The following is a 10,905-nucleotide window of genomic DNA, read 5'->3' as shown; positions in this document are numbered from 1 at the left end:
ACTGCAGACGTGGTACTTGGTTAGACTAACATAGGAGGAAGAGAGATAGGCTTGCCCTCCTGAGGCTGCCAGTCCCCTCCTGGACTGTGTTGCTCTCCTGGCATCATCAGAAGACATCACTTCTCCTGTACTTAGTTTCTACCTCTTTATAGCATTTGCATTGCTATAATTATATTTTCCCATCTCCTTTTAAACCATGAGTACCTTGAAGTTAAGAATTTCAACTTTCTTTCCCTAGTGTCTGCATTCCATAGTATGGAGCAATACAGAGCTCAGGGAAAAATTAAATGAGTAAATAAATGTATGAATTTATAAATGCATGGATCTGTGGAACCCATAGACTAGTCTATCTTCATCTACCATTCTACAGCTTGCATGAGGAATTTAATGATCAATCATGTCAGCACTGAAACCCTACTCATGATGTCAAGAATCTTCTAAATAGAAAACCACCTGGTCCACAGATCATTTCTTCTTGTAAGATGTATCTGCCATTGAGAGAAAGAACAAATATTAGCATCAGCTTTGTGTGTAATACTTTTGGGCAGAAAGGCAAACATGATTAGTTATAATTTAAATGGAGAAAGCATATAGTAAAGAAAATAAATGTGTTTATTCGTGACTCAGATATTATTAGAGATACTTCAGTAAGAAAAAATACACAATAGTTGTTTAAACAAGTCAGAAGTATGTTTCTCCTTCACGTAACAATCCAGGGACAGCTCAGTAGCAAGGTTCTGCTGCATGAAACAGTTAGCTCATGGCACCATCCATCCCTGCAGTGTGGCTCATGGCTCAAGACGGAGCCCAGCTATCACATCCACCTCCATGCTGCTGAGGAAAGGGAAACTGATGAAGGAATGAAAGCAAACACCAGCTTTCCTGCACAGACTCCTGGAAACTATCACACGACATGTCATGGTACATCTCATTGGCAAGGACTTAGTCCCATGACCACATGTAACCATAGAGGAAACTAAGGGAAATAGTCTTTATTTTGAGCAGCCACCAGTCTAGCCTAAAGTGATTTTCCTGGGGTCATAAAAGCATGCAGACACAACAGGTCCAGTTAAGTGACTGCTGGCTGCACTGACATATGCCTGTATGCCCAGCAGTCTGGGAGGTTGAGACAGGAGAGTGGCAAGTTTGGGACAAGTCTGGACATCTTAGTGACTTAGTGAGACACTGTCTTGAAATAAAAAATAAATCAACAAAGAAACAAACAGATAAATGAAGGAAGGCCTGGGAATGTAACTCAGTGCAAAGACTCTCAGTTCAATTGCCAGTAATGAAAAAAAGAAGCCTTTACTATAGATATTAAAACCAAAGTGCTGTGAGTGATGGCTCAGGAGCTTTTATTCTTCTAATCATTACAGGCTGAGAATCTAGAGGTGAGCTTCAAGGGCTAAACCACTGTGCTAAGGTTTTACTTGGTCCTGCCCTGGTTGTCAGTGTTTAGAGTGTCGGAAGACTAAGCTAGGAAGGAAAAGAAATCTGTTGCAAGGAAGTCTGGAAGAAGGCACTGACAACAGGACCAGGAAGGAGAAGGGAGAGCCAAGTGCCACCAGAGCTGCAGAACAAGGGGATCAGATGCTGGAGGAAAGGGAGCAAGAGAATTTTGAATGACTCTCAGCTGTGAAAGCAAATTGGACCCTGGTAACTGGACTACAAAGGCAGGTGTGGAGGCTACTTCAGACTGGCAGTAGCAATCACTGCAGATTGTCCCTCAATCTCTCCCTCTCTTTCTTCTTGTCATGAATTTTCTGTTGCTTGGACTAATGAAGTTAATAAACTTCCCCAAGTAGTTAATCTTTCACAGGGAAAATTTAACAGATCATAGTGATTTACTCTGGCCAGCTATAATGTCTCATTTCCTACCTAATTCAGTACACATCAGTCCTTAAAATAATTCTAAGTTCTTGATGAAGTTTTAATTAAGTTTATTGGTAAATTTAAGTATACATATTGATCACATCCATCATAGGGAATTTGTACCTGTACATGCTATATCTTGATACCTCTTTTTTTTTCCCCATTCCCTTCTCCTTCCTCATTTTTAAACAAAGTACCAGCATTTTTCACTTGGCTACAGTTTACTACATAAAAAAATGGACTTCATATTACTTTCTTTGCCAAATTGCTTAGCAGAATTTTTCGTGTGTGTGTGTGTGTGTGTGTGTGTGTGTGTGTGTGTGTGTTTGTACTGGGGATTCAACTCACAACTTTGCACTTGCCAAGTAGGGGCTTATGCCACTGAGCTATCTCCCCAGCCCAGCAGTTTTAAATACATTGGTGTTAAAGGAGCTGGCATAGCGCCTGATCAATAAATGCTAGTTTCTGTCTCTTTCCAAAGTACGTTTTTACGCATCCATTCAGCAAACATTTATTCATCATTTACTATTTCAGACACTGCACTAAGTGCTGGAAAGGAGACAGATTTGAATTTAGTCAAAAGAAACAAAGTTATAATTTTGTTTTCCATTTCTGAGTGTAAACACACAGTTCCTGCCCACTGGACTGGAAGGTCCTATGAATAGGAATGTGTGTTTGTCGCCTGTACAGTCCCAGGCCTCAACTTAGCTACTGTTTAAATGTATGAGTGAACATATGACAAACATCCAACCAAAGAAGTCAAAAATCTAAATGTAGGACTAGAGTCTGAAAGCTGGCTGGCTGGTCATGGATGCTCAAACATTGCTGGGGAAATTTCTCAGGAGTTGAGTGTCTGCTGGGTGCACCTTCTGGATGAGGCCCATGCCCCTTCTACGGTGACTACTGAAGGCTCCTACGGGGTGAAAGACAGCACCCAACAGCGGTATGGAGCCTGGGCTCTGGAATCAGACACATATGTATGTGACTATAATAAAGCTTCCAAAAGGAGAGTTCCTACTGGACTCTTTTGGAATATTTTGCTGAGTTTACACACCTATAATATTCAAATGACAGAACTAAACAAAATAGGGGATACAGATGAAAGTCCATTTTGTATCTGTGTATTCAAAATGGTTAGGATACATATATAGTTAATGAATAGAGGGATTTGTTCTAATAACATTTGTAAATAGGATATAATGTCTGCATCTTGTACAGCAAGTGATCACTAGGAAGAGAGTATGCAATGTGTTAATTATTGAAACTGTCCTACCAATTTGATTTGAAACTGTCTCATTGCTATTTGTTTCTCAATAAAATTATGGAGAAAAAAAAACCAAAAAAACAAACGGAGAATTCCAAGATCCAAGATATAAAGGCCCATCTTCATAGAGGGGACCCTTCCTAGCCTGGAAGTTCAGGCCTCATCTGCCTCCTGAAAGGGCCCTGTGAGTTGCTCACTGTATGACTGTGACTACGTCACACAGGCTGAAATACAGTGTGTTCTTCCCCTCCAGGCCGTGCCTGCCCCAGGATGAGCTCTTTTCTGCAGTTACACAAAGGCCCCACCACTCACCACATTTATGGGCCTCTGCAAGTTGAAAGATTAGATGTTTTCCAGCCGAAGTCTGGGCCAGAAAAAAAAAGTGAGCCAGTGAGATATCTCATATCCTAAAAGCCTGAGATGCTTGAGAAAGGAAGGAAGTGCAGCAAGGCTGGAGTGGGACATTCAGGAGAAGGCCAGCAAGAGTGAAGCTGGAGAAGGACTGGTTGTAGCTTGCATTTTTCATGTGTTTCCTAGTTGTGCTAATGGCTTTCCATGCATTATTTTGCTAAGATCACAGAAATCAATGACCTGCCCCCAAAGTTTGTGTACTGTGAGAGTTCATGAGAAGTAGCAGAGCTCTGGTTCACAGCCAGGTTTAATCCCAGAGCCTGTGCTTCAGATATCTACTGGATGCAAAGATTTGCAAAGGCAGGACGCAAAGAAACAAAACTGAAGTGGGGGAGGCTAAACAGGGGGAAGAAATCCAGGTAAGAAATAGTGAGACTTCCGATGGCCCTGGAAACAGAGAAGAATAGATGAGTGCCAGAGATACTCAGCACAAAGAATTCATAGTATTTTGTCACTGTGTTGGTCACTTTCCCATTGCTAAGACACGATTCACAGTTCTCACAACTTAAAGGAGATGGTTTTTTTTTTTGGTGCAAGTTTTTAGAGGATTCAGTCCAAAGTCAGCTGACTCCAAGTCAGGAAGTACATGGCCAGAGGGTCTGGCAGAGGAAGGCTGCTCACATTGTGGCATCCAGGAAGGACAGAGAAAGTAGGAGCCACAGAAGGAGACATTGGTCTACCCTTCAAGGTGTGCCCCAGGAAGCTGCTTCCCCTGACCAGGCCCCACCTTCTAACAGCAAGTCAGCGACAGCCTTCCTGTGGCCCAGTCTTCTTCCAAAAGCCCCATCTATGAATGTGTGCGGACTTTGGGAATCATTCTCATATAAACCCTGACAGTGATTGAACATAAAGAACAATGATGAGAAGAGAGACGAAGCAAAGATGATATCTAAGCTTGAGTCCTTGTAGATGGCATGTAATTTTCTGTGATAGAAAATAATGAAGAAGGAACAGGTTTGGGAGGGGGGTGAGTTTAGGGCTTGTGAAGTTCAAGCACCTTGAGACTTTGAGGTGGAGGTAGCTGATTGACAGTTCAATGCTGGCCCTAAAAACTCAGGAAAGGCTGTGCATTTAGTCCGTATCAATATGTCATTGGTAACCAACACATGGGGTGGGTGGGATAGGAAGCAGAGTATAGAAAGTAGTCTTTACTAGGTCAGTCATGCTATAGAAGAAGAGTCTTCATAGATAGAATTGTCAAATCTTATTTTTTTAAAACATCTGACCTATAATTTATCTGACTACAAGAACTATTCTTCTAAGAGTGTCATATCAATCAGAATCAGCAATCTGCATGAAAGGGGACATCAGAAAAAATTAATAAATAAATGGTCTTTTCTGACTTTTTGTTCTGTTTCAAGTTAGATTTAATTTTTTTCTTTTTTTTAGATTTAAATTTAAATATGCTTTGTTCTGTGCTTTCCATAGGAATATGTGCACTGAATAAAATACATTAATATAGTCAAGGGTTCTGTTACCACTAAACCCAATTCTATGCATTATTCATGCAAAAGAAAAAATAGAGCACACCCCAAAAGTTGCATCATTGGAGGCCTTAGCTTATCAATGACCTCTTCAAAATATGGACTTTCATGACAGAACATAATCTTTCAGTGATGTGTGCAATTAAAGTGTTCCGTATCTTATATGAGGTGACCTAAAACTGTGACTCCAAGTCATGCCTTTTCCATCTGCCACTCTTAAACCCCTCTAAACTGACATTCTGAGGCATCTCTGTGGCAGTCATCTTAAGATGGGGTGTATATTTCACTGAATCCATTTTACCTCTTTTCTTTTAGAAAGCCTCACTGACAGCCTCTACAGGATGTGGCCCCTGAAGACCCAAAGACCATCACCCTACCTGTCTGCAATGGAGAAGACAGAAATGGAAATGCAAACACCAGGGCTTCCATTCTGTTCATAATTACTCTGTCGATGTGCAGCCTCCCCACAGGGCATGAGCTGCACCAGGGGAGAAAGTCCTCGGTGCCCCCAAACCACTATGAGCACTGTGTCTCTGCCCGGGAGAGAAGGCAGAGTCATGGTGTCTTACGGCTGCTGTTTGGTCCTCTTGGCCCTCGCCTGGTACTCCTCTGCCTATGGGCCTGACCAGCGAGCCCAGAAGAAAGGAGACATTATCCTGGGTGGGCTCTTTCCTATTCATTTTGGAGTAGCAGCCAAAGATCAAGATCTAAAATCAAGGCCAGAGTCAGTGGAATGTATCAGGTAAGGGAAGGAGCCAGATCTGAGAATCTTTTCTGGGTGGTTGGAAAAAATCTATACAAACCCCTAAACGACTTTGTAAAACTTGGTTCTCTCTTTTCAAAAATGCTGATTCACAATCATGCTAAAGCTTATTGCTGTCTCCTCTTCTTTCCCGAAAGAATATTTTTCCAAAACTACAATGTCAAATGTACCCAGTAGAAAAATCCCTCCCCTATTAAAGCCCAGTTCCTTGGTAGCCAGGTCACCACTTTTCCCCCACCTGGTGGGAGCAGCTGACGACAGTGTGGCTTTAATGGAAGAATAAGTGCCGAGAAGGAAGTGCACTGTAGCCCTCGCAAACCTTAGTAGTACATTCTCCCTGACTTACATGCCTCAGTGGCCACTAGTACCTGATCACCCAACCCCCCACGAACAGAATACACTTAATAGAGGCTGAGCAGCACAGCCTGCAGAGCATACCTCTCAGTGCACTCTCCCCTCGGCTGACTGAAGATAGCAAATGTGTCCTACTACCCTTTTCTTCTCTAGCTCCAAATAGTCTCATTTCTCTCATCAGCCATGTTCCTGCATGGCAGGGTTCACAGATCCCTCACTGTTCCAGCTGTCTTCTACCTGATGTTTCCTAGTTTACCGCGACCTCCGCACAGTGTGGAATTGGGGGGTGGACCCTTCTTTGCTGTACGATGTGACCTCCTCTGAGTAAGTGACATTGTATCTCCTCCTTAATCAGAAGTGGTGACTGCCCCCCAAGGCCTGCCCCAGCTTCTCTGAGAAGGTAGCACTTCCTATTTGAGACTAGCAACTTCTAGAGGGGATTCAGTGGTTTTCTTGATCTTCCTCATACCTGGAAAATGAAAATAAAAGCAGGATTATTCAACATTGGGTTTCTGTTCATGTTCTAGAGAGACACAGTACATTAGATAATATAAGTACATATTTTATGCATAAAAAACTAAGTGCAGAATTTAAGTTGGCTGTACCTTTCATGTGACTCATGTGTAAAAATACTCTGTCATTCTTTTCTGGGAAAATGATATATATATACCACGTATATACAGAGCTAACATTAAGTAAGAAATAATAAATAAGGACCAAAATGTAAAATAGATATTTTTGAAATAGGAAGAAAATGTTTAAATATGAAGAGGAATTACACAAGGGGAAGGGAGAAAGGAAGGAAGGGAAAAGAAAAGAAAGAAAAAATGGAAACAAAGCTTTTGTAAATAAGGAGGAGAAGAGTGGTTGAAGGGAGGGGGGTATCTCAGTCACTCCTCTCTCATTTCTGGGACAAAATATCTGACACCCAAAATTAAGGAAAGAAAGATTTATTTAGCTCTCAGTTAGTGGAGGTCTCAGTCCATGCTCGGCTAGCTCTAAGGCAGAGAGACACATGGCAGAGGGCAGCAGTTTATGGTGGTGGAAAACAGCAAAGAGCAAAGAGAAAAAGGAGGAGCTGTGACAGCAGTGGCAAGAGAGAGCAAGTCTGTCTCCCTTATGATGCATTCTGGCCATCTGCCCAGGCTGAGTGTAGCAGTCACACCCATTATTCCAGCCCTGGGCCATGAAGTAATCACAAACTCTAGAACCATGCCCCAATGGCTACATGAGGCTTTGGGGGTCAACTAGACACGAATCATAACAGGAGGGAAATGGAAAAGACAAGAATCGAGATATAGCATGTACAGGCACAAACTCCCTATGATGAATGTGATCCTTATCTATATCTGAAATATATCAGCAAAATTAATATTTTTCTTAAAAAGAAAATAAATGAAGGAAATATAAAAAGTAACAGAGAGAAAAATGTCATACTTACAGTTAGATGAAGAACCTGAGCAATGCAGTGAAGGATAACAGATCAGATTTCCAACTTCCTGGCACTGAGTTCAAGTCATGAAACCCACAGTGCAAGAGTCTGCCACATGGCCAGGAGTGTCCTGTGGACCTGCATGCATGGAGTCAGCACATCCATGTAGCCCTCACCTGGGCCCAAGTGCTGGTCTTGTGAAAATTATGTCACTGGCCCTACTTGTCTTTGTTAATTTGCTTGATTTCTCCTTAAAATAATCTCCTTTGAAAAAGCGTGCATGTTCATTTTTAAATATGATGTGCAACTAGGCTAAAAGCACAGGATTTTAAAGCTCATCATTTCAACACCCAGAAATAACCACCACACTGGACACCTTTCATCTGTTTGCTTGCAAAGACGAGATCACTGTTTTCTCAAAATCTCTCCATTCACCTCCAGGAATCTCATAATATAAATTTATGTCTTATCTGCAAATCTGAGGTTATTTTTAGGCTCCCACATATTAATATCCTAATCTGGTTATATTTTCCCTGGTCCTTTTTCTTTTTAAAAATGTGTACTACTTCTATTAAAGTAGTTAAGATCAACTACTACAAATTATTTGCTAGTAGAGACAGAAATAAATGATTCCGTGAATTACTAATATCAAAGAATATTACTGGTTACAAAAGATTATAAACCACTAACAACAATCTGTCATTACTGCTCCCTAACTGGGAGGCACCATGGTGAGACTTTCACCTAATGCCTCGTGTCATCATCCTCACAGCCACCTTAAGGAGGCAAGTATTACCCTCAATTTCCAGAGAGGACTGTGAGTCTCAATGAGCTGGGACAAAACCTCAGGCTAACAGAGCCATGATTCAAACCCAGCTCTGCCCAGCCCTTACTCTAGAACAGTTCACAGAAGGCTCTCCAATTTCCTCTGCTTCTCTGTTCCAGGTATAATTTCCGTGGGTTTCGATGGTTACAAGCCATGATATTTGCCATAGAGGAGATCAACAGCAGTCCGGCCCTTCTTCCTAACATGACACTGGGATACAGGATATTTGACACTTGCAACACTGTTTCAAAGGCTTTGGAGGCCACTCTGAGTTTTGTTGCCCAGAACAAAATAGATTCTTTGAACCTGGATGAGTTCTGCAACTGCTCAGAACACATCCCCTCCACTATTGCTGTGGTGGGAGCGACCGGCTCTGGTGTCTCCACAGCAGTGGCCAATCTACTGGGGCTCTTCTACATCCCCCAGGTAAGGCTTTTCTCACATGGACACTGTGGGCAGGAGTGAGAGAGAACACCTGGTGGGGTGCAGGTCATCACTATGGCATCCATAAACTGCTATTTTCCCATCTCTGACTTTACATTGGCACCAAAGACTTCCTATTTAATGGGAGCACTGTGTCATGACCTTTTGGGATTTGTCAACAGTGCCAACTAAACCTACTCTTCCAGAATTCTTTACATATACCATGTATGTGTGCAGCCTAGTCTCTTTCCCCCAGTGTTCAGCTATTATTTTCCTAGGTAGTCCTTTGGTGCATAACTTTGTTTTTGATTTTATTAAAAGGAATAAGACCACTCAACATAAATCCTAACTTTGAGATATCTGTTCTTGATTCTATTTCCTCAAAATCTACTTCTTTACCATCTGGTTAAAAGTTTAGCTCACAGATAAATGGAGTATATTTCTCACAAAACAGGAACTTAACCATTATCTTGTGTATTCAAGAACTGGAAAGAAGTGTAGTTCATTTGACAGATATTTATAGAGCATCTATGAATAAGCAAGCTCCACAGTGCAAGATCTTGGCCTACATGGGGAGGCAGTTTCATTTTCAAATACTAACATTTCACTGACATAAGTGCTTTAATAAACATTTATTCAGTGCTGCATTTTTCCACCCTAAAAATGACCAAAAACTCCAAATGCCATTTTATCACATGATTTTTCCCCCTTAACAATGTGAAGAAAACCTTTTTTCCACTGAGTATCTATAGCTGTGTGACATCATTTTATGGTTATAAAAACTTGGAAACAACCTAAATGTTCATAGGTAAGAGAATCAGCTCAATTGTGACTTATCTTTTACATAAAATTTTGTTTTTCTTTTTTTCTAATAAAAATTGCATTTACTTAGAAGCATTCAGAATGTCAACAAAACAGTTGCAACTTTTTTGCAATTACAGAGTGGTATTGAGTTAACAGAACAACAATTATTTCGTATAAGCTGCATCAGAGACAACTGAAGATGAAAAACTACGTCCTCATATATAACTAATTAGTGCTGAGCACCAACAAGAAGCAGCTTTAAATTTCCATGCCAATTTACAACCCCCATACTGTACCAGGCAAGGTTAATGGCTATTGAAAATACCACCAGGACAGGGCTATCTACAGACACATTCAGTAGTATGTTAACTATACCAAAAAAAGACACTGTACAGTTTAAAAACAAATCTTACCCAGCCTTACATTTCAATTTTTTAAAAGAAGTGAGTTGTGTACAGGGGGTGTTAAATGCTTTGGGGACAAGAAAAAAAACTGCACTAGAACCAACTTACTCATCATCATCCTCTTCTTCATCCTCCTCATCCTCTTTTTCATCTTCTTCCACCTCTTCATTCTCATCTTTCTCATCCTACTCCTCTTCCTTCTTTTTCTTCGCTTTTCAGCCTTGATGACTCCTTTTTTTGCTGCATCAGGTTTTCCTTTTTTTTAAAATTTTTTTCCATAATTTTATTGAGAAACAAACAGCAATGAGACACTTTCAAACCAAATTGGTAGGACAGTTTCAATAATTAACAAATTGCATACATTCTTCCTAGTGGTTAATTGCTGTACAAGATGTAGACTTGATATCCTATTTACAAACACCATTAGACCAAATCCCTCTATTGATTAAGGGAATATAACTAAATATCTATCCTAACCATTTTGAATACACAGTACAAAATGGATATTCATCTGTATCCCCTTTTTTTGTTAACTTCCATCATTTAAATATTATAGGTATGTAAACTCAGCAAAATATCCTAAAAGAGTTCAATAATCTGTAATAGTATTGGGTCTTTTGCTTCATTGGCAATGTCAGAAATTGTTGATCTGAGTCCCCTTCAGCTCAATATAACACCATGGCTTTACTTCTTATACTTCGTTTTTATACTTTTCTGCTGTATGGTTAAGACCAAGGTAAAGCAGGACCTATGCAACAAGAGTTGTAGTTTTTGGATCTGATAAGGTCAGTGAAATCCCCTCAGGATTTATCCTGAGATCCTGTACCTCAGATTGTAGAACCTTTGTCAGTGTCAGCCATGTGGATGA

The 10,905-nt window shown here is 40.7% G+C and overlaps 1 protein-coding gene across 2 annotated transcripts in view; it reads left to right on the top strand.

The window, feature by feature from the left end:
• Positions 1-5,588: 5,588 nt before the first annotated feature.
• Positions 5,589-10,905, top strand: part of Casr (calcium sensing receptor) — a 51,651-nt gene continuing 46,334 nt past the window's right edge. For both annotated transcript variants that reach the window (XM_004648888.3, XM_012517152.2), the window contains exons 1-2: positions 5,589-5,773; positions 8,526-8,832. In XM_004648888.3, the coding sequence (XP_004648945.2) occupies positions 5,589-5,773; positions 8,526-8,832 (492 nt within the window). The remainder of the gene's footprint in view (positions 5,774-8,525; positions 8,833-10,905) is intronic.

Source organism: Octodon degus, unplaced genomic scaffold (genome assembly GCF_000260255.1).
Source record: "Octodon degus isolate 3935 unplaced genomic scaffold, OctDeg1.0 scaffold00147, whole genome shotgun sequence".
Taxonomy (NCBI): Eukaryota; Metazoa; Chordata; class Mammalia; order Rodentia; family Octodontidae; genus Octodon; species Octodon degus.
The sequence above is the reverse complement of the archived record's forward strand: the minus strand, read 5'-3'. Positions and strand labels throughout refer to the sequence as shown.